Genomic DNA, 27,954 nt, shown 5'->3' on the forward strand with positions numbered 1-27,954 from the left:
TACGCGATGGCCGCTCTCTCAACAATATAGGGATTTTAAAGAGAAAACAATGGCTTCGCTGCTAGGAGAAGCGTGTTGTTGTCTGGATTAACTACCGGAATGATAGCGGCATCGTATTAGCTCGTCAGTTTTGCTTTAGCGCCGGGTCGGAGATGTCCCTTTTCTGTTAGAGGCTCAGTGTTTTCTTGTTCGTCTCCCGGGCCTGGTGGATGTAGCTGCTACACTGCAGCGGCGGGCTGCTACTTTCGGATGAGCGGGCAGTAGGTCTCGAAGAGGTGGGGTATAAATTTAGGCCGACCGGAGGTCAAAACAAGTCAGCAGATCCTCTAAGAGAGTTGCACAACATGAATGTCACTGATAAATGTTACCGATGTGGGCGGGGGGGGGACAACACGATCAGAGTTTGACTGCTAACTTGGTGTTCTTGCTAGTTAGCATTAGCCAACGGCAGCGTTAACTTGCCCTAGCTACAGCGAGAAGGCATAAGTAATTTAACATTAGTGAACGTTATCTAACGCTAAAGCTACCGATTATGTTGCTCCTGCAGAATAGTTCGGCACCCGATGTATTATGCGTTTAACGTGAACTCTGTTTTGACGTTGGAAAACCGCTAGTTTCTTTGCATTTTGTTGGTGCAGCTAGCATGTTGCTAACTGAACTAACGTTAACTGTTCAGTGACGTAACGCTGGTCATTGTTTTGACAGCACACAGCATCTTAGTCGAGACTGAGAACGTTCTTATTATCATTCTGCTAATTTATTTTGTCCTCTGTATTGAATGTTACTATTAACAGACAGTGGTCAGAAAAGTTCATGTTTGGCTAACTGATGTGACGCAGATCATGTTACGTTACCTTACCACTGTATGGTAACGTAACAAAACGATTTATGGATGTAACATACCACTGAATGCCCGTAACTGCTAGCGGCCAAATACGTCGGCTGTAATTACTGCAGCATTTCACATCAGTAGCTATATCTCTATTCCGCGGCTAATTTGTTACAGCTTCGCCCCTAATGGTGGTGTTGGTGGTTCTGACGGGGTTTTGTCCCCAAACAGTAGCTGCTGCATTGGGTGAAATCATGGTATTCTTTTGACACTCAGTTGTAGGATGGATCCAGACGGTGGGGTAGATTCACAAAAAGCTGTCAGTTTGCAGTGGAAGAGCTACAAACTCGTCCAGGACCCAGCCATTCGACGGGTTGCACAGAAAATCTACAGATATGATGGAGTGCATTTCAGTGTGCCAGTGAGTTCCATGTTTTTACTTTTTTATAAAGTGTGTGCCTAAAATTGTGTATTTGAACTGCAACCTGTATAATACAAGATAAAATATTATATATTCTGAGGTAAATTGTTATGCAGCAATTGCAATACAAAGTGGGACAGAATGCAAATGTAAAGAGTGCAAATAAACAAAATATTAGCACTAATAAAATATCAGCAAGGTTCAAAAACCAAATGTACACAATGCCAAAAATGTAATCATGTTATTAACAGATTAACGGTAAGTGTCATAAATATAACTGGTTAACAGTAAGGTGCAATTCAAACTATAAACATGCCAAGAAGTAAACAGTTAACAGCAAGGTTAATAGAAAATTAACAAGTTGATGGTAAGGTACAGAACTGAACAGGGCAGAGCAGAAAGGAGGCTGGAGACACATCAGCACGCCATGGCTGCATCTCATGGCCCTTATTTGATAGCTCGTTGGTCCTTGGCTGAACCAGAAGTTCTGTCCCTCCTCGGTAAAGGCTGTCTCAAAGCCCTTATTTCTGCTCCGAGGAGCGAGTATTGAGGAGGGATCACAGAGGAGCTATAGGAGAGGATACACAAGAGCAGCCTTCCCCGGAAGCCGTGCAGCTGAAGGAGCTGCTAACTCCAGCCATACAGCTGACGAATTCATGTGACGCTTCAGAGGGAAGGACCTCTCATCCCCCTACAATGCATTTGCTCATTGCCTCTCTCCCCATGATTTGCTCGCGTCTCTCCCGTACCTCCTCGGTGGAAGGGACTAAGACCCGAGGAAGGGAGGCAAGTGGAGGACTTGAGGAGGCAATTTAAGGGCTATGAGATGCAGCTCATGTCTCTTCTGTTCATCTCTCTGCGAGAGGTAGATGGGATAAAGAATTGGTTACACTTTACTTGAAGGTATCTACATAAGAGTGACATGACACTATCATGAACGTGTCATAAACATTATAAACAGGTCATAAACGTTTATGACATAACGCTTTTTTTAGTAAGTGTCATTCGGTTTTGGTTAGGGTTAGGTTTAGGGTTCATGTGTCATGACCATGTCATGTGTTCATTACAGTGTCATGTCACTCTTATGTAGATACCTTCAAGTAAAGTGTTACTAAAGAATTTCCTAATATAATCTTTTCCCAGGACTCTGGATTTCCTCCCGTGGGTGATCTGCGGGACCCTAGACCTCGCAGACTATGGTCCAGGTATACAGAACTGTCCCTGCCAGTGCCAAAGTTTAAGGTGAGAACAACTGGTCAATGTTTATTTCACACATCCGAAGCAGCTTCATCTATTGGAATGGCAAGTTCTTCTCCCTAATTTTGTAATTTTTCTTCCCAGCTTGATGAGTTCTATGTGGGTCCTATACCTCTCAAGGAGGTGACCTTTGCTAGACTCAATGACAATATCAAGGAGCCCTTCTTGGCAGAAATGTGTGCCAAGTTTGGTGAGGTGGAGGAGATGGAGATCCTGTTTCACCCCAAGACCAGGAAGCACTTGGGCCTGGCCAGAGTGTTGTTTACCAGCACCAGAGGAGCAAAGGACACAGTCAAGCAGCTACACAACACTTCTGTCATGGGTAACATCATTCATGCTCAACTGGATATAAAAGGTAAGCTAAACGCCTCCAGTTATCACAGTGATAATTCAGACAATTTTGGGTGAACTTTATAGCAAATTCTGTGCAGAGACAAATAATAAGCCAGTATAAACATGTAACACATTTAAGATTTTGGTTTAAAATTGTGTTTGTGTTGTGGCCAGTTTGCTCAGCTGGTAGAGCGGGCGCACATATGTAGAGGTTTATTCCTTGATGGAGAAGGTCCAGGGTTCGAGTCCGACCTGTGACTGTTTTCCTGCATGTCTTCCCCCCTCTCCCCTTAAATATCTCAGCTTTCCTAACTAATAACGGCAGAAATGCCCCCAAAACATTTGTGTTTGTGTCCATGAAAACACATTTACACACTCTGGCTTTAACACAAATTTAAATATAAAGTAAGCCAGTTGAAAATAAAATCTCATTTAGGTTGTGCACATTAAACCACTAAGCACAAATTTCCCCAAAGCTGCACAACTGTCTAAATGTGTTATTTCCTTTAATCATTGAAAAGGTTATGACATTTTTCTCTGTACTTGGATCTAAACAGTTTTACATAGTAATACACATAGAGAAACACAATCATGAGATATATTTGCCAGTTTTTTATTTCATTAAAGAAAAGCTTATGCCCTTAACTTTCCACAAACTTTTGAAATGTCCTGCTAACAAAAACACATTAGCTGGCTCTTGATGGAGACAATTAAACCTAATGGAGTTTGTCTTGGAATCATCACTATAAGTGGATGTTGTTTATGTTTGTGGTGAGCTCATTTTGACAGCCTGAATTTATTTTTCTGTGGCTTTTGTTTATTTACCCAGGCCAGCAGAGGCAGAAGTATTACGACCTGATAGTAAACGGGTCCTACACTCCTCAGACTGTGCCCCTGGGAGGCAAGGCTTTGACAGACAGGCTCCAGCCTCAGGCCCCATCACAGACACAGCCACCGCCACAGCCACCGCCACAGCCTGACACGGTATTGTCACAGCATACAGTAATTGTCACTTCACTTATAATGATCATCTAAAGTTGATATTGCATATTAAGACAACTTTCTAAATTTTTTATGTATGTAATGTGTTCACAGTCATCAGAAATCAGGCGGCGGCTCTCTAGTGAGCTTGCGGTTTTGGCAGCAGGGGTCCAGGCCCTCACATCAGGAAGCGCCACCCCTTGCTCTGGGGATACTGGTTACAGTGATCAACGTCTGGACACGCCCCCCTCTTCCATGGCTGGCACCTTCACTCCAGGCTCCACTGCGTCATCTCAGGGTGGTGGAGGAGGAACACCTTACAGCTCCAGATCTGGGACTCCTTTCTCACAAGACTCGGGCTACACCGGCAGCAGGTTAGTTGTTTATATTTGTCATATAGAGAGTTTCACATCAATATTTTACCATTGCCTTGGTGCTGTATTTGTATATTATTATATTTTAGCCTGTTTTATTTTCATCATGACTGTTTTTAATTGCTCTTTAATGTTTTATGTAAAGCACTTTGAATTGCCTTGTTGCTGAAAGGTGCTGTAGGAATAAAGTTGCCTTGCCTTGCAACCTCAGCCTGTCAGTCCAGTAGAAACCACAGTTGTGCCTGCTGGTGTCAGAGGAAGTGTAATGTCATCAGCACCGCGACAGCTTTCGGCTCACCATTAATATCATATCGCAGCAAACGCTGTCTGCGTGAAGTTTTATAAAACTGTTACCACACTTGAAACCACTTTATCGGCATCGCCGTGACTTCAACAAAACTGCAGAGTCCACGTAGTTTACTCCGTCCGCACCTCTGCGGCGCGTGTGTGTGTCGGACCTCTGCTCTCCGTCAACATGCAGAGAGGACAGATAAGCTTGCGTTTACTCTCAGGTACCGAAATCAGGCACCGTTTGATTTTACATGAACCAATACTCGGTAGTACTGACGTGATTCGGTTGGTACCGGTAAAAGTACTGGGTTCGGTACCCAACCCTATCTGCATAGAAGATTCTGTTGTTACAGTTTACTTTATCACTGCTAGGTGAAAATAAATTGCTAAAATAACATTAAGTAAGTACATTTATGTTTTTGATCATTCAGTGCAACTGGCAGTGGTGGCATAGGTAGTTGGTGGAAAAGTGGCAGTCAGTTTGTGAATCTCAGTCAACAATAATTTGTAATTACTAAATTGTGTCTTTCAGGCATACTGGCTACAACACCGGCACATTAGGTAGCGGCTACCCTCCCCAGGATATGCTACCTTCCTCCTCCTCGTCTTCGGCAGTCTCATCTACTGTCGGAGGATACAAAGTGTCTCGCTACTCGGAGGATGCACAGGAACCTTCAGTGTATCACCGAGGTCGCCCTATGTACCCCCCAACCACCTCATACCGTCCCAACGAGCCGCCGTGCTACCCCCCATACCCTAATGTTGGAGGGCCTGGGCAACACATGGCACACCACTCCTCAATGCCTCCGCCACCTCTTGCCACCCAGTATGATCAGCCCCCACTGTCAGAAAGGGACCGTGACAGAGACTCAGGGGGGCGTTATGGGGCAGCAGGGATTGGCTCTAGAAGGTCATCTTACCACCACCAGCAAGACACAAACTCTTCCACAAAGTACCATTCACATCACTCTCATCACCACTCAGATCGCAGGGATGACAGGGTGTACCGGCGAGACAGCCTGGGCTCCCGATCAGGTGACCACAGCCACCAGAGACACCGCAACCACCACCATTCTCACAACCACCATGGCAGCAGCAGCAGCCGCAGAAGAAGCAGCCATGACCGGGACAGGGACCGAGACAGAGATCGAGATAGAGACCGGGACAGAGACAGTGACTACTCCAACAGCTCTGACCCCAGATACAATTCTAACTCCTACCGCTCTTCCTCTAACAGCATGTCTCCTCCCCCCTCATCTTATTCTGCATACTCCTCCAAAGAGTCTGCCCCAGCCCCTTCTCAGGGATTGGATGCTTCTAACCGTCTTGGGGGCACAAGCCTCGCAGAGAGGGGCTCTCTGCCTTCAGTTGGTGCTGACAAAGACTACCACCCAAGTCACCACAGTGCTCTACCTCCGCCTCCACCTCCTCCTGCGCCATCTCCCCTCCCACCAGCCTCAGTCATCGCAGCAGCTGTAGCTGAGACACTTGGAACACTGGACTTCAACCAGGATAGTCCAGCTCGCGAAGAGCAGTGGTCAAAGCCCAAACGTTGCCCCAGCACCCCACCCGCACCGCCGAAGACGCCCCCGCCTTCCTCCCCGCCCCGCCCCTCCATCGCTTCCTCCTCTACTTCCCCTTCCTCTACCTCCCTCCCCCATCATCTTCCCTCCTCCTCCAGTTCCCCACCGCCCCCTCAACGTGACTCCTCCTCCCCAGAGCCAGATTCCACAAATGAGAGTTTACCGTTTGTCTACCACAGCAGCAGCCTTGACTCTCGTATTGAGATGCTCCTAAAGGAACAAAAGGCTAAGTTTTCTTTCCTTGCCTCTGATGAGGAAGATGAGGAAGATAGGAAAGAGGAAAAGCAGAGGGGCATACGTGGGGATGGAGGAGAGCGAAGAGGTGGGTCAGGTGATGTAACAGGGGAGCACACAAGTGGTAATCAGGTGGGAGACAATGGGGAGAAGGACCCCAGGAGGAAAGGGGAAAGAGATAGAGATGTCCACAGAGGAAGAAAACGAGGAAAGGGGGGAGAAGGTAGGAAGAGTCCCACTGTACCTACAGCAACCATACCATCCTCTTCTACCTACTCTTCCCACATCCTGCCCCCAGAGGAACCCCAGCTCCAAGTTGGCCTCACTGGGACTGGAGCTTTACAGGAGGAATCTTTACAGGCTGGATCTGCTGATACAATGAGCAGGAAAGGAGCACACACACCACCTTACAATGGACAGAGTCAGGTAAGACCAGTGGCACGTAATGAAGCTTAAGGGTTCAGACATTCAGCTTTCAACCGCTTTCTTTTGTCCTGACAAATAAAAGTTGCATAGTTCTCACTTTGTTGCCAAAGTGTGCTGAACAATGCTGATGTTGAAGTAGCATACAGGTGGCTTATTATTTATTTATTTATTTATTTTGCAGTGGGCCTGTAACATTGGATGGGAAGCTTACTGTTTTGGTAAAAGCAACCCAAAAATAATAAACATTTAAAAATGTTTTATGTATGTTGAATATGAAAAAACATTTTTGTAAATTATAAAAAATCATTATTATTATTATTACAAATGCACAGATGCAAAATAATATGCACATTAAAGTCTGCAAACAAAGGAAGAAAAAGAGCATAGAAGAAAAAACAACTTCAGTAAGTACACAAAAATATGGTTAACATACTGGGCACAAACTAAGCTATATATATATATATTATTGTAATTTTACTTTTTATTTGTTTTTGTGGTTATCAAATTAATATGCTCCTCTCCCACAGTACACTTCCTAAATCTGTGGTTTTGAGTAATCTTTGCAGCCCCACTTTTGAGCGTGGTTATCACTGTGGATGGTACGTAAACACTTTCCCAACTTAAAACTGTAAACTCTTTTCTTTCAGTCCTCCCCTCATTCCTCAGGTGAAGACATGGAGATCTCAGAGGAGGAGGAGGAGGAGACTACCATTACGACGGTGACCACTCACCAACCCTCGGTCACCTCAGGTTCCTCACCCTCTTCATCCCAGGCTGCCATGCCTTCACAAAAAACGGACCCTTCATCCTCGCCCCCACCCATCTCTGACTCTGCACAGCACTTTGGCACCTCCATACACCCTCCCATACCTTCCTACCCTCCTCATTTGCCTCCTCCACCTCCCCCTGGTTACTCCCTCCAGCCCCCACCACCCCCTGGGATCCCCCCGCTACAGCACATGGAGCTGCATCCCGAGTATCCTCCTCCCATGCCCCTTCACATGTATGACTATACCACGTCCATGGAGCTGATGAACCAGTACAGCGGTGGAGCTCCTATGTCTTTCCAAATGCAGACCCACATGCTAAGTCGCCTTCACCAACTGCGTATGTCGTCATCCAACGGCACGCCAGGCCCTGGTGAGGCAGCCACTGCAGACTACACCTCCTACCATCTCCACTCTATGCCCCCACCCCACACACACCACCCCTACATGGACCAAGAAGGGAGCGGGGCAGGCGCTCATTATGACCAGGACCACCGCTACATGCCCCCCCACATGCCCTACCCCTACCCTGACCCCCACAGCACTCAGATACCACCCCCTCCACACCATGGTATCCCGCCTCCCCACACTGGCTGGCCACCACACATCTTACAGCCACACTACCCCTCCTTCATGCCCCCACCCGGCTATGGCACCATGCTGCCTGGGGAGGAAGAGTACAGGGCTTCAGGGCAGGAGATGCCCATGTTGGCTGAAAATCCACATGAAGCCACAGTGCAGATGGCCATGGCCACTCTAATCCAGGAAATGAAAAACATCATGCAGAGGGACCTGAACCGCAAAATGGTGGAGAATGTTGCCTTTGCAACTTTTGATGAGTGGTGGGAGAGGAAAGAGACCAAGGCCAAGGTGAGGAAGACTAATCACAACAATGCTGGTGATATCTTAGTTTTTAAGCTTGCTGTTTTGGTTTTTGTGTGAAGGTAAGAAATATTGCTTTTTCCACTTCTTTGTTTGTTTCATTAAACTCAAACTAAATCTGTTTTAAAAAAATATTTTGCTTCAAGTGGATTCTATATTCAGATTAAAAACTGCCATCAACATCTTTACCTGTCCTGAAATGTATTTTGCCACAAATATAACTTTCTTCATTTATCAGTTTTAAAAGGGGATGTTTTGCTTTCCAAAGCTGCCCAAACTTTTGATGGCAGTTTGAATTTGCTCATTCTCAGTAGCAAGAGGATGCTGCTGACCACATTGATCAGGGATTACTGTTACAGTGTGAAATAAAAAAGAGGACTAAATACAAATTGTAACTGTATTTTTTTTTCTCCTCTAGCCTTTCCAGACAATGGTTAGAGGAATGTCTGCCTTACGGGATGATGAGAAAAAAGAGGAAAAGGTCAACCGTCCTCGGGAGCCTCTCACGTCTCTTGTGGATTGGGCAAAGAGTGGTGGCATGGAGGGATTGTCTCTCCGAGGAGCACTACGACTGCCTTCCTTCAAGGTAAAAGCACCATGCTGCGGCAGATCTGGGACTATATCTCTATGTTTGACAGCTCACACTGTTATTTGATAAATTAAAACACCTACTTCTACCCCTCTTGAATACATACACACACTGGCTAGTGTCTGTTGTTTTACAGTTACCAAGAAATATATCACTGTCATAGCATGCCCTCAGTTTGAACCATTGTTTTTTATTTTAAAGGAAGACATTCCCTAACAGTACTGGTCACAAATTAAAATTGTAGATATGTTTAGTCCTAATTACTGCCAGGACTTCTCTTATATAAACATTGAACACAGATTTTAGTTTTTGTCAAGTACAAAATGGAAATGCAATTTATTGTTATGGAAAATGCTATAGTTTTTTGTATTGTTAGATTTTGTGGTATAAGCTTATCGTAGTTGTCAAAAATAGCCAGAACAGTTAAAGTCCATCCATGGTTCTGTTTGGTTGATTTGTAAAAAATATTGTTGGTGTCCAATTGTTCAGGTAAAGAGGAAAGAACCTCAGGAGCTTGACCAGGGAGACATGAAAAGGCCGCGACCCTCGACCCCACCAGACGAGGATGACGAAGGTTTGCTAAGCTGATGTTGCAAATTTTAAAAGAAGGGTTGGATTAATAGGATTTCTGCATTTAACTCTTGAACTGGTGTCTTCTTTCCAGCTGCTGAGGGGAGAATGCCAGAGGTAAAAAGACATGGAGCTGAGCGGGACAACAAAAGGAGGAAAAAGAGGCCAAGAAATCGTAAACCTTGGGAGCTTGGCAGTGAGGGAGAGGAAACTTCTGATGGCTCCTCAACTGAAAAGGTATGTGTGTTCTTTTAATTCAGTCTTTTTTTGAAAGCCAACCACAATATACAAAATAAACTCAAGAACAAGAATAGATACACACACACACACACACACACACACACACACACACACACACACACACAAGTTGGGTGCATACATGAGTCCTTTGGAAACAATTTTCTATCAAATTTATTTAATAAAAAAAAAAACAGGCTGTGCATTCCATTAAACAAATAAGAATGTTTGATTCATATGGCATGTAAATAGTTGGATTTTATATTTGTTTTCTGTCAACACGTTTGATAACAAATGTGTTCTTACTCTTATTATTTGCTAGATGGCAGCATTTCACTGTGATCTTTTAGAGTTGTAACTCCAAACTTTTTTATGTGTAGGAGGATGAGGAGGATGAAGAAAGTGAAAAGGACTCTGATGGTAAATCATAACCTGTAATACCTTATTACTATGCATTTATTTCTGTTTACTTTTAGTTAAGGCAGTAATGATACCAAATGTCTGTTTTTTTAGATGATGCCCTTAGTGTCGATAGTGATGATGAGAGCCTCTCCTCGTCCTCTGAGGGTTCTTCCTCTTCAGCATCCTCATCTTCATCTTCCTCTGAAGATGAGGATGAAGAGGAAGGAGAGATGGTTGAGAGTGAAGGGCCAGACTCCATGGACGAGTCAACCATGGACAGCACAACTGAGAAACATGGCAGGTATGAAGTTTGAAATTCTGGGTTTAGTCCATGTTATCTTTGAGCGTTGCTAATATCTGTCCTCAGAAATAAATTTTGTCGGTTTAATTTCATTAAATGTTCTTTTCATCATGTTGTTATTGCTGGCTTTAATGTTGTCTTTTGTTTTATCTCAGGGAAAATGACGCAGATGTTGTTTCAAAGGCAGAGGTTAAAACAGGTTAGTCATAACACCTCATTAATATTAACAAATACATTCAAAAATGCCTCGTTGGGCATAAAAGCTGCTTTACAGCTTTTAAAGTAGTGCAGTAATTGCACTGTGTTAAGTTTGGATCAGTCTTTTGTAAACTCTCATATTTTCTCTCAGGTGAAGCCAAGGACAGCAAGGCAGATACACCAGCACCTACCAAGCGACCTCCATCGCCGCCATACCCGCGTCCTTCGTCCCCTATTGTTCTTGTGCCCCCTCTCAAGAAACGCAGGAAGACGGTCTCGTTCTCCACAGGCGAGAATGACGGAAAAACGCAGCTGCCGACTGCACCGCTATCTCCATCTCCCTCACAGCTGGCGGGTGAATCTCCTCTTCTCTCCCCTGGCAGGCCCCCAGACTCCCCAGTCAATTCTTCCCTGTCCCCCTTGGCTCGTCCCTCTCACGGCATCCAACTGCTCCCCTTTGCCTCCAAACCAGGGGAAGGCAATGCCCTCATCGTGCCCCCATCTGGACGAACCCAAGATTCTGATGAGTCCAAAAAGGGACCACCTGTTTCTCCTCAGACCACCCTTGTCAAATCCCCTGGAAAACGGGGTGCAGGTAAAGACTCCCCCAAATCTCCCATCCCACCTGTTATGGTGTGCCGCACTGTGCAGAACCTGCCATTGGACCATGCCTCTATGTGCAGGATGGCCTTCGAGGAGGCCCCTCCTCCTCCTCCTGTCAACAAACGGTCCAGAGGCAGACCTCGGACGACCAGCTTGTCTGCTGCCTCCTGTCATTCCCTCAGAGAGGAAGACGAGGATGAGGAAGAATTTGAGCAGAGGTTGAGACTCAGAGAGCAGCTAGGGGCATCAAGCCTCCTGCAGCTAGCCTCCGCTTCAGCCACTGACCTGTCTGTGTTGGCTGATATAGCCTTGAAAATGGATCCTGATGCTGGGGACTCAGAGGAGACAGAGACATCTGATGAGGCAGAAGAGCAGAAGATGGAAGAGGATCTCTTCTCCTCAGAGTCACTGGCCCTGGTTATAAGCCCAGAGGGTGTAATTGTCCTTATGGAGCACAACTACTGCAAACCCCCTGTTCTCCCAGTACCGTCAGGTACCAAAAGGACTTCCTCCAAACAAGACCCTTCTGTCTTGCTCCCAGCAGACCTCAACACTATTTCTGGGGTGCTTGAAGCGCCAGAGGAGGTCATTGGAGAAGGGCAACCACCCAGAGGAGAGACACGAGAATACATGGGGGGAGTGCTTTGTGAGTCTGAAGATGCGGGCCAGGCTGCAGCTCTACCTCCATCGTCAAAGAAGAAGATCGCGGTTGGCAAAGGTTTCGAACTTGAAAAGGACAAGAGCAAAAAGAGAAGAAGAAAAGACAAAGAAAACCTTGAGGTTCATCACACAAAAAAACAGGAGGAGCAGCCGGGCAAGAAACAGAGGAAACGGAAACTAGAGGTGTGTGGGAACTTCTGCTTTGTTCCTGTAAATGTTTGTGTGTTTCTTAACCATAAACAGTGTGTCATAGGTAACAATGTCACAATGTGTCTGACATAACAAAACATATTACTCATCTGTATGTCTAATTTAAGGTTTCTCTAAGGATAACACATTCTTTCTTTTTTTTAAGTCATGTCCATGTTTTTCCTCAGAAAAGAAATGGCTGTATTTATTTTCTTACTGTGTCTCGTGCATGCACAAAATTTCCCAGCTATATGAAATTATGTTATTGGGCTTGTAATCAATGGGAATACCAACATGCTGTAGAACTACAATATATATACAGTACAGGCCAAAAGTTTGGACACACCTTCTCTTTCAATGCGTTTCCTTTTTATTTTCATGACTATTTACATTGTAGATTCTCACTGAAGGCATCAAAACTATGAATGAACACATATGGAATTATGTACTTAACAAAAAAGTGTGTAATAACTGAAAACATGTCTTATATTTTAGATTCCTCAAAGTAGCCACCCTTTGCTTTTTTATTAATAAGGGAAAAAATTCCACTAATTGACCCTGACAAAGCACACCTGTGAAGTGAAAACCATTTCAGGTGACTACCTCATGAAGTTCATTGAGAGAACACCAAGGGTTTGCAGAGTTATTAAATACAAGCAAAGGGTGGCTACTTTGAAGAATCTAACATGTTTTCAGTTATTTCACACTTTTTTGTTAAGTACATAATTCCATATGTGTTCATTCATAGTTTTGATGCCTTCAGTGAGAATCTACAATGTAAATAGTCATGAAAATAAAGAAAAACATTGAATGAGAAGGTGTGTCCAAACTTTTGGCCTGTACTGTAGATGTAATAAAAAACTGGCATTATGAGATTTGTATTGCCAGCATGATATTCATGGTGAATTCTCACCAGAGGACGTTTTTAAAGGAGCAGGCAAAAACGTGGCCCTGTGCTATTCTCTCCAATAACACTAATCTTACCCACCGAGTCAACACAGACCTACTGACATTGCCTCCGTGTTTAATGTAAATGTGTTCAGTTTGTCTTTATCAAACTTGCTAGTTTCTGCCTAGTGCCACCAGCACCTGTTTAAGCTAGGGATACTGATATCAGGCTGATACTTACTAAATAGCTGGATCACGTATCCGCGATAATGGGGCCGATCTATTCAATTCAATTATTTATTATTGTTATTTATAATTTCAGTAATACCCAAAGCCCAGGTATCGGGACTGAAAAAGTTGGATTGGTGTATATTTAGTTTATGCTTCTATAGTTGTGCAGTGAGTTTTCCTCACATATGCCAGGCTGTTTGTGACTGAGTGAGCCATTTGCTTTTAATTGTTTTGCAGCGTGCTTTTTCAACTAATTACTGCAAAACAAACCTGCAGGACAGGATCAACCAGTGTTATCAGTTGAGCTGGTTCAGACCGATCCTGAGGCATCTTTTCTCTTGTGATCAATTTAGTAACCAGAGGAGGGTGCAAACAATAGTCCACCTCCTTGAATGTTGAGCAGAACAGCACCTGTGCTTGTTTCCCATGAAAATTATTGTTATATCTTTTCATAAAAAATGTAATTCCTCTTCCTCTGTGCAGGACTCTGAGGAAGATGTGGACGTGGAGGAGCTTGAGTCTGGGGAGCTGTCCAGCTCAGACACAGAGGATGAGGTAGTTGAAGACCTGAGGAAGAGTGAGCGCCTCTTTCTGCAGGAGGCAGGGATAACAACATCCCAGCGCGGGCCAAAACCTGTCCCAGCTTCCGAGCTACCAGCCATTAAGTTTGACAACCGCAGTGAGTTTGAGCAGATGACCATCCTATATGACATCTGGAACTCCGGTCTGGACAGCGAAGACTTGAGTTTGCTGAAGAAGACTTATGAGAAGCTGCTGCAGGACAACCACAGCTCTGACTGGCTCAATGATACTCACTGGGTCAACCACACTAATATCCTTTTCAATGACTTAGTTCTGCGTTAAATATGTGTGTGTGTAATCACCATGGAAATTAACCCCAGTAACCATTGTCCAAACAAGCTGTGGCTGTTTTCAACCAGTAAGTAGCCTACATAATGTGATTTCCTTTTTAATGGATAAATGTGTTGTGTCTTCATATCACTGTATGGTTTCCTGCTATTGTCCTTGACCTTGAGCTGCACTAACCAATTTGCCGAACGCTCGGCGTAGTAAGAAGAAGAACACAGGTGGACAGCTTCGTGAGCATGTAACCGGTTGTGCCAGGAGTGAGGGCTACTATGCCATCAGCCGCAAGGAGAAGGACGCCTATCTAGACCTGGACCTGCCCGAGCAGGTCATACGGGAGGTGGAGAATGTCGACCTCTCAGTAAGCATTCTCCCAATTTCATTCTCTGTGATCCTTTTTTCTCTGCAGTGTTAGTAAGCATATTATTTTCTTTACTTTTCCACTCTGTTCCTGTTAGGGGAATATGTTTAACAGCGATGAACTTAAATCTGTGGTTCTACAACAATTCTGCCAATTAATTAAAAAATTTAATTTTCTGTTTAGGTTTGTTGTTCTTACATTACCAAACTAGCAATTGGGAAACTATTGAGAGTTAAAATACAAAAGAATACAGTTGGAGGATTTTCAAAACAATGCAAGAATAGTCTTAACTATGACGGAACATTTAACAAAGACTGCTATTTTAAGTTTGGTTGGTCTATTTCTTACAAGGGAGTTTGCATCCAGTAGCAAGCTGAGGTACTGGGACTCTGCTTGTTGAGTTAATGTTCATTCAGCATTCATCTTGATAAATTAAAACCCACTGAATCCGTTTTGCAATGAGATTTCAAATGCTTGACAATTGCTGTGGAAGTAAGGGGGGTTTGATTGTGTGGAAATTCCAAACATGGTTCCAGATGATTATGCTGTGGAAAGAATTATATTGTCCAGCTCTGTGCTGGCTCTGTAAACAAACATCAGAGGGTCCAGTAGTTGCTGAATATGGTTATTATAGATGGTTAATATGACGCTTGATAATACCCCTAAGGAATTAAATTGGCAGGGAATTAAGTAAGTGCAATCGACCCCCAATAATTTGGCTCAGATTAACTGGAAACTTTGGGGTTTGGGATAATAAAGAGGATTTTAGAATGGTAGAGATGGTTGTGATGGATTTGTGCAACAGTGATGCAGCTTTTCCAAATAGCTGATCAGCACAAAGCATTATAACTGTGTACCTTTTGTGTTGTCAAGTCTAGAGGTTTTGGACAATTGGAGGATGCAGTAACTAATGTTTGAACACAGCAAATTTCATTAGACACAAAAATACTTTTGATCTTCAGTTTGTATTACCCCCAACCTGTAACATCACAGATTCCAGAATCAGATATTAGCAGTTTTCAGATTTTGAGATGGCATATTAAAGATAATGTTTTTCTTTTTAGTCAAACCACTAGTACACCATCTATGGTTCAATAATTAAACCATAACTCCTACATATTACACATTTTAAATTAGTGTGACAAGCTGATATGCTCTCTTACATACATTTTTACATTTTATTTATGTTTAATTAAATGTTAATTATAGCCTCAGAATACATTTTTTAGGCACTTTGTGAGGCATCTCTGCAAGAAATTTGCTATACAAATAAAGTTTATTTATTAGAAGATAAAATGTGACATGTTAGTGGAAATCAAAGGATTAAACCCGGTTTCTGCAAATTTTACAAGAAAATCTAAAATAAAATTGATGTGCAACACAGTTGGCATGGGCCAATAAAGGAGTGTAACCATTCTGTAAGACAGATGGCTGGCACATGTCTCAAGTGCTCTAAAAACAATTTGAAAAACACTGTGGGCTCACAAAATTATTAATTGGTTTCAATATTGCCAAATTTATAAAGCGCCTTTCACAGATAAAATCACAAAGTACTTTACAGCGGTGTAAAAAGCATACAAGAGAACACCATACATAATAAAAACACAGTAAAAATGATATAACAATATATAAAGTGCAAACCGGTTTACCAAGTGCCTGTCTAAATAGATAGGTCTTTATCTGACTTTTAAAAGAATCCATAGAAACAGCACGTGGTAAGGGTGGAGGCACAGCATTCCATAATTTAGGTGCTACGTACCTAAAAGCTTGATTATAAACACTTGCACTTTAAAACCAACTGAATGTGAAACCCCTTACATCCTGAAAAGCTTCTGAAGGGAAAACATTATATGTCTCTGCCCACCTAATCCACCAGATTCAAAAATGTTTTGTTCCTGACAACATTCATTTATTTTTAAACCTACTGCTACACACATCCTTTTAACCTCCCCAAATGTATCCATTTACATTTTTGCTTTAGTTATTCTTGGTTTCTCAAAGAAAAAATTGGATCCATATGACACCAGACTGTTAGGGAAGGTAGGAACATTTGGATATTAAGCTGATATTTTTGTTGCATTCCTATGCAACGTTTGGATTCCCCCGTAATATGTTTTCCATTCTGGCTTTATGCTTTGTCTCAATGACATCGTGGAGAAAAGTTTCACACACCATTCAGATTTTCCGTTACCCAATGCTTATTGTTTTGATATAACCTCAATGTTTTTAGAGGTATCGTGTCACCTGTGACTCGGCACAAAATGAGATGTTATTGGACACCACGTCAGTCAGCATCTCTGATGTCCTGATCAAAGTAGCCCAGCACCTGTCCCAGCAGGTGCACATGTCATGTAGTTTGGTGTACTTTGTGGTCTGACTGTGGAGGAGTTATCAGTGGAATTGTTTTCAAAGCACAGACTGATGTACTTCAGGAAAGGGTACACATGATATGTTTGTGGCAAGCCCTCCTGTCTTTTTAATTATACAGCTGTTCAGGTTGACCATTATCATGAACTTTAAATACCACCCTCTTCTCCTCAGTCAGTCAAGTTATTGTTTCAACATTTGGCATACATACAGCCAATAAAAAAGATGAACACAAAAACAAGTGCTAGTGCTGCACATTAATCCTCTGAGACCTGCATGACCCGTTTTTTGTCCTTTATTTTTTATTTGGGAGGGACAGTGATTCTTTAGGGGGAGATGGAAGGTCGACAGTGCAGTATATACCACATATACGTTTACATCATCTGAGACCTGGGAATAGGGCTGGGTAATACATCGATATATGAGGCTAGATATCGTCTTACATTTTGGATTTTGTGTTGTTTTTTCCTGGTTTTAAAGGCTACGTGACAGTAAAGTGATGTCATTTTAATAATTGGTGATATCATGTGCAAGAAACGCAATTCAAAGCCTTCAGAAGTCACATCCTGCATTTGTTGGTGGTGTAATGCTTCATAATGGACTTCATCATCCTTCCTCTTACTCACAGTCCTATCTGCCTCAGTGTCTGATTTCCAAATGAACCTCACCCACACTATCAAGGTCAAACTGCTTCTCTGCTTCATTCTCCTACAGCTCAAGGCCATATGATAAAGTGAGATTGTGTCAAGGGTCTCTTTGTAAAGCCTGTTGCTCTCTGTTTCCTGCCAGGGAGCTAACCGGGTGCTATCAGAAAGACGTTCAGAGCAGCGCCGCCTCCTCACTGTCATCGGCACCACGGCTGTCATGGACTCTGACCTGCTCAAACTCAACCAGCTTAAGGTATGGACAGTTACAGCCATGTTATCTCACGCATCCACTCAATTGTATTTGCATACAATTACAACACATTGTTGTGAATTATAGTTGGCAATATACAGTCCTTTCAGACAGTTTTAATAAAGTGCATTTGCCAGTATTAATCTCACAATACAAGTATTTTGATATAGAATAGTATTTAACTAATTCCTGAAATAAGATTAAATCATATTTCAGTATTAAAACATATAAAACGTCACTGTACAATGCCTGGTGGTAATGACAGAAATGTGTAATTAAGGTCCTCGTGTTGCTGCCCCTTTCATTTCTTAACTGATTTAATCTTTACTAAGTCTTTGTTGACCAAACATTTCTATCTCTTCTAGCTGCCATGATAAGACTTAGTTTTTATCCGCAGCAAATCTACAGCGGGTGTAGCCACATCTATCTATAAATTGCAGGAACGTCTTTCTGTCTGTCTGTCTGTCTGTGTGGGTGTTATGCGCATATCTCTCGAACCGTTAGTCCGATGGATTTCAAACTTGACAGGTGTCTTGCTACGGGCACAAGTAAGTGCAGTTTGACGTTGTTTGGATTAGAAATGCAAAAGATATTGTTAAATATATAGGTAAAAGAAGCACACATTGGCTTTTGCCGCTCTAGCCGCTGGCCACTCCCCCTCTCACACTGAGGACCAGAGACCGAGAGCAGCGGAGCTTTGGCAGCTAAAATGTGACCTACACCTCACACCCACAAAAATGTGCAGTTTTACTACTTCGTACTGTCTTTGACTTTGAATGAACAAATGACAATTCCCAAATTTAAGGACGTTTCAGAATCCCACACATGAAAAGCACGACCAGACAACAAGTGCAGACAGAGCGTGATGCCACTTATAGGCAGACAAACTAGTATCTTATAAAGCGAGATGTATCTGTATATACAACATGTGTGTCCGTGTTTGTGGGGAAGGTAACCTGCACATCAGCAGACGCCACATGCAGAACGCTTTAGAACAGGTGGGGGGGACTCTTTTTCACTTTCTGCTCTCTGTGTCGTGTTCTCAAACTCCGTTCACTTTGGGAAACAACAACAAACAACCTTTGAGCTAGCAAGCTACACAATAAAAATGACAAGTTTTGAAAAAAAAAATTAATCGTGCAACAAGGCAAACCTGCTTTGTTCTTTTGGGGAATGATTGTAAAGATTTACAGAGAATCTGTTTACGGACATTTTGGGACCGATATGGGAAGATTGCTATGGATGAAATACACACGGCGATACACTGGTAAGAGCTAATTTCGTTTAACTTTGTATCCAGCTAATTTAAATAGCTCATGTTACTGTATTGTGTGAACAGTTAACTTAATTTTAATATTGTATGTGGCGTTTTTGCTGGATGCAAATGTTCCCCCTGAAACAAGTACCTTCCTGAGACCATTTTTCAGAGCCAAAGTCGCTGTGTTTGCGGCTCTAGACAATTGTGATTGGTTTAAAGAATGCAAACAACTCAGAGCGTTTTTTTTCTCTTATCCCAGACTCTATGTGCAGTGTAGCCAGACCTTACTCCACCACGCTGTGGAGATAGGTCTGGCAATGCAAGACTATGACCGTAGTTTTGAAACTTCTCCAGTCAAACGATACCTGCATTTGATCCTTTTTGTACACAGACCTAGAAAGAAATTACTATTTATATTGTTTTGCTTGCAGCAAATCACCTCAAGCTTTCTTTGATATAAGGCTACATGTGATTGGCCCACTAATGCAGCAGCTACAACCATACAGTCTGTGGTGTGGTGAAGTCAAGTGCATTTGAACACTAAATATCATTTGGATAGGGAGGAGTGTTGGTGGACATTTCTTTTACGCAACTGAATGCTTCGATTCACATGAAGGGTATTGAATAAAGTAGACAAAAAAAGGGTATCAAATCAAGTACTCCATTGGTATCAGGCTCAAACCTTGCCGCAGTGGACGCAGGTTCAATTCCGACCTGCAGTCCTTTGTTGCATGTCATTCCCCCTCTGGTATTTTCCACAAGGCGCTGAGAGGCCCAGAAGCGTGCGTGAACAGGCTCTCCGCTCCACTAAAGAGACACTCATGGGGTCTCATTTATAAAACTGTGCGTAGGATCCTTACTATAAGTACCATAAGTACTATTGTGTACATATGCCCAAAAGCCCAAAATGGCGTTTGCCAAAAAAAAAGTCAGATTTATAAAACCGTGTACGCACACCTGTAAGCAATGTTCGCTTTATAAATCAGAGATTATCCATACAAGTGTGCGTACGTGGATCAGCCTCTTATTCCGCCCTGTACACGCCCATTTTTAACCATAAATAGTCAATGCAAAGCACCTCGTGAATGCTGATCAGTGTATGAATGACACTGGCAATTGTTACACTGTATCATGATGACTGGCGGAGAAAAAGCAAAAAACTTCTCAGACGTTCAGGAATTGCTGCAAATTGAATTATAATTTCGGCCTGTTCTTGCAAAGCGTGTGGAACCCTGATTTATAGACTACATATATTAATAATACGTCCAAAACAGCAGGCATTACAGCTCTCGGGGACAGCTTCGATATACCAGACGTATATAATAAGATTTAACAGAACTATATATTATATCCAAACAAGCCTGAGTTATAAAGTTGAAGATTATATATAATATTTGTTTTTAAAAAAACACTTAGCTGTCTGACATTTCCCTCTGGAAACAGCCGGTTTCCCCCAGAGTGGCGAGGACCTGTATTTGGACCGGGATGGCACGGTTCTGGTGTGTTGCCCTCTCTACTGTACCCAATTCAGTACATGGATCCAAGAGCTCAGCTTTAGAAAATTTAAATCTGCATATTAACCAGTCATCATCATGGTCCCTGAAGTCTTTTTCTCCTGATTCTTCCATTAGCGTAGTCCTCCTGCAGAGCCAGCAGTGCCATCATGCAGCATTACGCACGGGTTCACCGCAGTATTTATATGTTTACAACGATTTGTGATCGTAGACACCTTGCCAACACAGCATCAACTAGTGGTATTGTAGTGGAAGTTTCCTTTGCAGCAGGGGGTGGAGATTTTCAGAGTTTAGTAAAGTGAAACAAATAAGACCGTCTGAGACTAGAACCAAGTTGGGTTTTTGTATTTTATTAAAAACATATATATTTGCAAATAGGAGCAACATGATTTCACAAAAAGGCCGCAGCCCAGTGTGGAGTCAGTTTCTCAAATGAGTGAACAGAAAAACTAGGCTTTTATGCATCTTCAGAGTGACAGCACACACACACTTGGATTATTATGCCGCTACAATTCTTACAGGCAATCTGATACACATGCAGACATCTCAGAGCCATTTCGCCTCCTCCTCCCTGTACGACCCCTATCTGTTCAGATAAACAGTGCTCACATTATGTTCCAGACTGGACGTCTCAGCAGTTAAGCAGAAACTGAGATAAACTGTCTTTCAATAATGTGAGAGAATTAAAGTAGAAATAAAATATAAAAATATAAAGAATTATGCTTAAATGTAATTTTTCCCATTACAGTATCCCTCACCCTGAGATACAATTTGAAGACGAAATAAAGTGTAATAGGCAAACACACTTTTCTTCATGCAGGTTCTGTCGCAAACAGTATTAAAGTTCAGACTGATAACAAGGACATTAAGGGTAACGATTGCGCGAGAGCTTAACGGCTGCATTTTCAGACTTTGACATTTGATGATATATGTACAGTTTTAAAGACAGATATTTAGTTATTTACACTGTGTTCTGCAGCTATCTAATGGTAGGGTATTTGATGTTATCCTGTATTCCATGCAGTCGGCCATCTCCTCCTCCTGCACTCCGTAGCGGGCAATGTGACGGCGAGACAGCGCCGATTAAATATTAAGAACAAATTTTTATTTAAGATTTGAGTTGGAGGTGTTTATGGAACAGTTATCACTCAGTACAAGCGCAAATAACACTGCTGGATTTCATCTTCATGATAATGTGGAGGATATGGAGTGAAATATATGATATGATGATATGGGTCAGAGTTTGCGTGGAGGACTGCACATTCTCCCGTCAAGTTTGGTTTTTATAAATCACAACCTTTGCGTGGGAAGTGGCGTACACACATTTTCAGCCCCGTTTTGTGCGTACGCCACGTTTATAAATGAGACCCCAGATCTATTTTCAGGCAAGCCGGGGGCCATTCAGACAGCCAGGCAGGAAATGAATCGGTGAGAGAATCCAGTCTGTTTACCAACCCCTAACTTTGTCTATGGTGACTTCTGAGAATTTATTTTAAGTACAAATTGCATGTGTGTGTATTACAGTAGTTTATTGGCCAGTTTGCTTACATAATAGAGGTCCTGTATTCAAAGTGAAGTTGCTAACTTTGCACACTTTTGAGTTATGGATATATGAGTGGGATTAGCTTGCTCGCTGGGAAGGCATTAATCATTCAACGCCGCCTGTTTCTCCTGCTTCCAAGGCTAAACATGTCACAGAGCTAACCCTGTGTTGAACACACAGACAGGAAATCCGTCCTAAAGTTCCTCATCACCATCAACACCCTAAAGAAGGGTGGTGGTCATATTGTAGGGTGGTGGCTATTTTTTACTGGACTTATTCAGAGTTCACTTACAAACCACCATACACATATACCGGTAGGTATATACACTCACCTAAAGGATTATTAGGATCACCATGCTAATACCGTGTTTGACCCTATCCTATCAATATGGGCCAACATTTCTAATGAATGCTTCCAGCACCTTGTTGAATCAATGACAAAGAATTAAGGCAGTTCTGAAGGCGAAAGGGATCCCCCACACCATTACACCACCACCACCACCCGCCTGCCCAGTGGTAACAAGGCATGACGGATCTATGTTCTCATCCTGTTTATGCCAAATTCTGACTCTACCATCTGAATGTCTCAACAGAAATCGAGACTCATCAGACCAGGCAACATTTTTACCGTCTTCAACTGTCCAATTTTGGTGTGCTCGTGCAAATTGTAGCCTCATTGCCCTATTTTTAGTGGAGATGAGTGGTAGCCGGGGGAGTCTTCTGATGATGTAGACCATCTGCCTCAAGGTTGTTTGTGTTGTGGCTTCACAAATGCTTTGCTGCATACCTCGGTTGTAACGAGTGGTTATTTGAGTCAAAGTTGATCTTCTATCAGCTGGAGTCGGCCCATTCTCCTCTGACCTCTAGCATCAACAAGGCTTTTTCGCCCACAGGACTGCAGCATACTGGATGTTTTTCCTTTTTCAGACCATTCTTTCTAAACTCTAGAAATGGTTGTGGGTGAGAATCCCAGTAACTGAGCAAGTTGCTTAGATCACCTTTCTTTCCCATTCTGACATTCAGTTTGGAGTTCAGGAGATTGTCTAGACCTGGACAACACCCCTAAATGCATTGAAGCAGCTGCCATGTGATTGGTTGATTAGATAATTTCCTTAATGTGAAATTTAACAGGTGTTCCTAATAATCCTTTAGGTGAGTGTATACCGGAGTGGATTTTCATGAAAACTCAAAACCTATTCATCCGAGAACCTGCATGTTTTTTTAGACCTTTGTTACAGTGAGTCTTTTTCTTTCCTTATGCAGTACCGCAAGAAGAGGCTTCGTTTTGGACGCAGCAGGATCCACGAGTGGGGCCTGTTTGCCATGGAGCCTATTGCTGCTGATGAGATGGTCATTGAGTATGTGGGTCAAAACATCAGACAGGTAATGTCTCCAGTCTGTGTTGAACCAGTGATGAATTTAAAGCAAAACTTTCCAGACATCCCATGGAGTCAGTATGTTGTATGAATATTAACAGTTTAGTGCCGTGATTATACACATCCAGCTACAAAATAAGTAAAAATATGCCAAATGCATCTGCAAGCTTCTATTATTTCAATATTGGTGCATTATCAATTTAAAGCACTGTAAAGATGAAACATTACTCATGCACCTTATACCTGTATGTTGTGGTTGGTTCAGTGTCAACATAGGACAGGTGAACAAATGTTTATGTGTGTGTCCAGATGGTGGCTGACAATCGAGAGAAGCGGTACGCACAGCAGGGCATCGGGAGCAGCTACTTATTCAGAGTGGACCACGACACAATTATTGATGCCACCAAGTGTGGAAACCTGGCACGATTCATCAACCACTGCTGCACTGTGAGTCTGAATATCCTCAATCAACTCTTGTCCATATCTGACGTGTTTTAGATGTAGATCATAGCTAACAGGCTATGAAATATGCAGCCTGGTCTCACAGAATTCCGTAAAAATGATCACGAACGGTTTACACCGCATTACGTGGTGGTGGCACAGAATGTGTGAAAATTCCGTGTGGCCACCACGGAAAACAATGCCAATGTAAAGTCAATGAGAAGATGAACTAGCATTAAGAGCTACGGTAGCGAGTAGTATGAAAGTCCGAAAATCTGCGTAGGGAGGTTGGTTGGGGTGGTGGACGGGTCAAACACAGGACTTTCACCCAGGAGACCGGGGATCGTGTCCCGCGTGTCAAGTTTCCTAAACCCAACCATCCCTTTCTTCTTTTCCTAAACCCAACCGTCCCATTTTTGTCCCGCGTCCCGTTACTCTTTTCCTAAACCCAACCGTACTGTTGTTGTCCCGCGTGTCATGGAAACGTAAGCCCACCCACAACCTTTTCTTAACTTAAGGGGCCGTGTTCATTTCATGGAATTCTTCCATGGGTCCATGACGGAATTTTCGGCGTTCCGGAATTTTCAGCGATCCGTGTTCATTTCACGGATTTCTTCCGTGGGACCATCACAGAATTTTTTGCCATTCCGTGAAACTGCCACAGATTTTGAGTTAAGGGGCCGGAATTCTGTGAGATCAGGTTGGAAATATAATATATAATTTAATTAAATAAAAATATAATTTTAGCATGATTCTTTTCTGGAGCTGTTGCTCATCAGTCTCTTATTGCTTTGTTCCTCCAGCCAAACTGCTACGCCAAGGTTATCACCATAGAGTCCCAGAAAAAGATTGTGATCTACTCGAAGCAGGCCATTGCCGTCAATGAAGAGATAACGTACGACTACAAATTCCCCCTAGAGGAGAATAAGATTCCTTGCCTGTGTGGAACAGAGAACTGCCGTGGGACACTGAACTAGTGGATGTGCTTCTCTTCGTCACTTGGCAACAGACAGCCAGAGTTCACCCTCCTCAGAGTGTACCCCCCTGTCCCCGTCCTCACAATACCTATGAAACAGAGACACACACACTTGCACTTTTCATACACACTTTTCATTCACTTGGCAGTTTCACAAGCCAGTGTGTGAGAGGTTTGTGTCACCTGGCATGTGAATACTATGAGTGGGGGCCTCTGCATCAGCATTAGCTCTTCTGTGGCAGTATTTGTGGATTGATTATTAATATGTTTTGTGCAGCCAGGCACGAAGAGCTTTCTATTTCCATGCCAATATCCGTTTGAAGGAAGACAATAAAAACTGAAAAGAACACCAGTATTATACGTCAATAGCGTTCCTGGATCACTCTTCCAGTGTCAAATCCCTCCCTGCACCACCACCCATCCACACAGATCCGCACACAGACGCACAGGAATATCTGACAAATTCAGGGTTTTTAAATGCGCTTGTTAAGGGTGCACTTTTAAGATGACAAACTTCAACATTAATTTGGTCTTCAGTTATGCAAGATTTCCAAGTGTGAAGATTGTTTTGGAGCTTTTTTTATTTCAATTCATAGTATTATATAATAATATTACTATTGCTGTTATTAATGGTATTGTTATTTAGTTGCATTAGCTGTAAGTATCTTACAGTGAAATGAGCTTTAGTGTACCCACCCAACTGTCCTTAGTGGCTTGTGATTCACCAGCTCCATAAAACTCATTTCATTTTCAGTCATTTCTCTTCTCTGCTGTGCGTTACTCTCCTGATTTGCCACAACCTCCTGTTTGAATGGGAGTTAAGTCCTTTTGAACTATTATTTTTAACCCACCCTGAAATATGTTAGGTTGTAGCTAGGTGTTTTATTTTTACATGGCTGCTGAATTTTTGTCTGCAGGAACAGCAAAACAGAGAATTGGCCTGTGTTTTTTCTTTTCTTTTTTCCCCAAAATTAAAGCTATGTTAGCAAATGTTCTTGTGATGAGAACTTCTTTAAGTGTTTGTTTTGTAGGATCTCTCCTTCGGTTTGTCTGTGTTTAGTTCCATGGGAGCAAATGTTGACTATTCCTAATTCAGCAGTTTGCAAACTGCAAGTTCTTTTTCTTTAGCTTTTAAAGCAATGATTTCCACCAAACTCATGCAGGTCTTAATAAACGTGTGGTCAGTGTTTAACTTAGTCAATCTGTGTGCTACACATGTTTTTAAAAGGCGCATTTATTTTTATTTTGGTCTTTTTTTCCCCTGTTTTGTTGGCCTTTCCAGAATCCATTAGTATGTATTTTATTTGAATGTGGAGTTGTTCGCCCCATACAAAACATCCCTCCCTGAAAAATGCATTGGCTTAATGCAAACACATGTCCTGCTTACGATCTGTTTGCAGTGTAGGTGGGTGGAAGGCATATATAGATGCACCACAGCGGGTTTGTGATAAGCTGCAGACAGCAGGATGTATATGGCCCGTGTTTTGTGTCTCTGTTTTTCATGTGGCTATGGCCGTCCAAAGTTTAACCGCTATTTTGAACTTTTAACTAGCAGAAGACTTGTTATTTTGTTGTCTCCCAAACTGTACGGAAAATGTGTACGATATTTCTTGTTTCAATGAAAGCCTTTCAGTACAAACCAACCCTCTTTACTACAGGATGAAAGGTGAAAAAAAAATCAAAGAAGTACATGTAAATATTGTAGAGGTGTTTGTTTCTCGTAGAAACACACAGATTTCAAGCTGTAAATATGTTGTTCCTTGTCCTCTCTCCATGAGGAGGAAACATGTACATACCTTCCATTCATTTATTTTTTAATGTTTTTCCTTTTAATTTGATTATTTTAATATTATTTGCAATATTTCTCTTGTATTAATGCGTTGGACCCTTTATTAATGGTGCATTAAAATATTTTTTAAATAAATGAAAACCATGTTTTTTCAATGACTGTGTCCTACTGTTGAGAGCATTGTGGTTCAGCAAATGTGGGAGTATTATGTAGACTATTTAATAGACTAACTATCATAGTTTATCTAAGGGATCCTGACTCCCAAATGTTTTACATGCTAGATAGAAGGTACATTAAAATAACTAGCTGATAAACGTGCTCAACAGGAAGTTGTTTGCATAGTGGAAACAACAATACAAAGTCCCATTTCCTCTTTTACAGAGATGAAATCTGCTTCCATGCACCTGCAACTTTTATATTTCCTGTTTAAAGAAACGAGAGGAAGCGCTGAAAATCTGGCCTACAAATTTCATAAGTCATCAGGTGATAACAGTAAAGGGAGATCTGATAAAGCTCACAGCACAGTAGATGACGTTTTTTATTTTTTAAGCTGTACGTCTGACTGACAAACATCAGGCAAGCCTTTGCTCTGTGTAATGTTCTGTTAAAATCAGCTAGACTGTTTTTTTAAGGTGCACTTTTTACATCAAATCTTCAACTTTACCTCTCATTGTCCACGTCAGTTTTTCTAATGCCAGATTGAAAAACATCTCTTAAATGTATTGATTAGAATTAGGTCTCTGACTATCTTGGCATTTTCAATTTGGCTTGTAACATATAAATTAATTTGTTTATGTTTTTAACATTTACTGAAAAATCAATTTTGATTTAGAACATCTGGGCCGAGTACAAATTCCTTCATTGCTTTTCATGAAATTGTATATTGGGAATATAATTGTGTCACTTAAGTCCTGAGCAGCCATTTATACTGCATTAATGTACTGTATCAGTTATCTGGTATTTCTAGTTTGTGTGTGAGCCAGAAGACCCAGTCCTCTACAGAGATGTCTATCTGAAGAGTGTTCTTCCATGCAACTAAATACAAAGGGAGTTTTTATGAAAACCTGCTAATAACATATCGCGAAACATTGAGGTCAACTGAGGTCTGTCATGTAAACGGTTTATAGCACTTCACTTTTTCGTTTGCGGGGAAATGCAATGTATGGTTTTCCTTTGAGTTGCAAGAAGCCTGGCTGAAACTGGAAATGGCAGGATGTTGCTTGTTGGTGAGAAGTCACATTCGAACCATAGTGCACCACAGTTCAACAAGGTATTGCCTTATTGTTGCAGGGGTAACAGCAAATGTACCCAAATACTTT

At 42.3% G+C, this 27,954-nt stretch overlaps 1 protein-coding gene across 1 annotated transcript; it reads left to right on the forward strand.

Moving 5' to 3' along the window:
* On the forward strand, nt 1-26,763 carry setd1a (SET domain containing 1A, histone lysine methyltransferase). The gene is made up of 21 exons (XM_028600435.1): nt 1-275; nt 1,106-1,250; nt 2,394-2,492; nt 2,592-2,862; nt 3,670-3,824; nt 3,936-4,195; nt 5,019-6,729; nt 7,377-8,366; nt 8,797-8,964; nt 9,457-9,541; nt 9,632-9,774; nt 10,155-10,194; nt 10,288-10,477; nt 10,633-10,676; nt 10,827-12,121; nt 13,730-14,078; nt 14,290-14,474; nt 17,631-17,741; nt 23,317-23,436; nt 23,739-23,876; nt 24,674-26,763. Exons 2-21 carry the CDS (start codon nt 1,113-1,115, stop codon nt 24,845-24,847), a joined length of 6,666 nt encoding a protein of 2,221 aa, XP_028456236.1. The 5' UTR covers nt 1-275; nt 1,106-1,112; the 3' UTR covers nt 24,848-26,763.
* The last annotated feature ends 1,191 nt before the right edge of the window (nt 26,764-27,954 follow it).

The sequence above is a fragment of the Perca flavescens genome, chromosome 15 (assembly GCF_004354835.1).
Source record: "Perca flavescens isolate YP-PL-M2 chromosome 15, PFLA_1.0, whole genome shotgun sequence".
In the NCBI taxonomy this organism is placed as follows: Eukaryota; Metazoa; Chordata; class Actinopteri; order Perciformes; family Percidae; genus Perca; species Perca flavescens.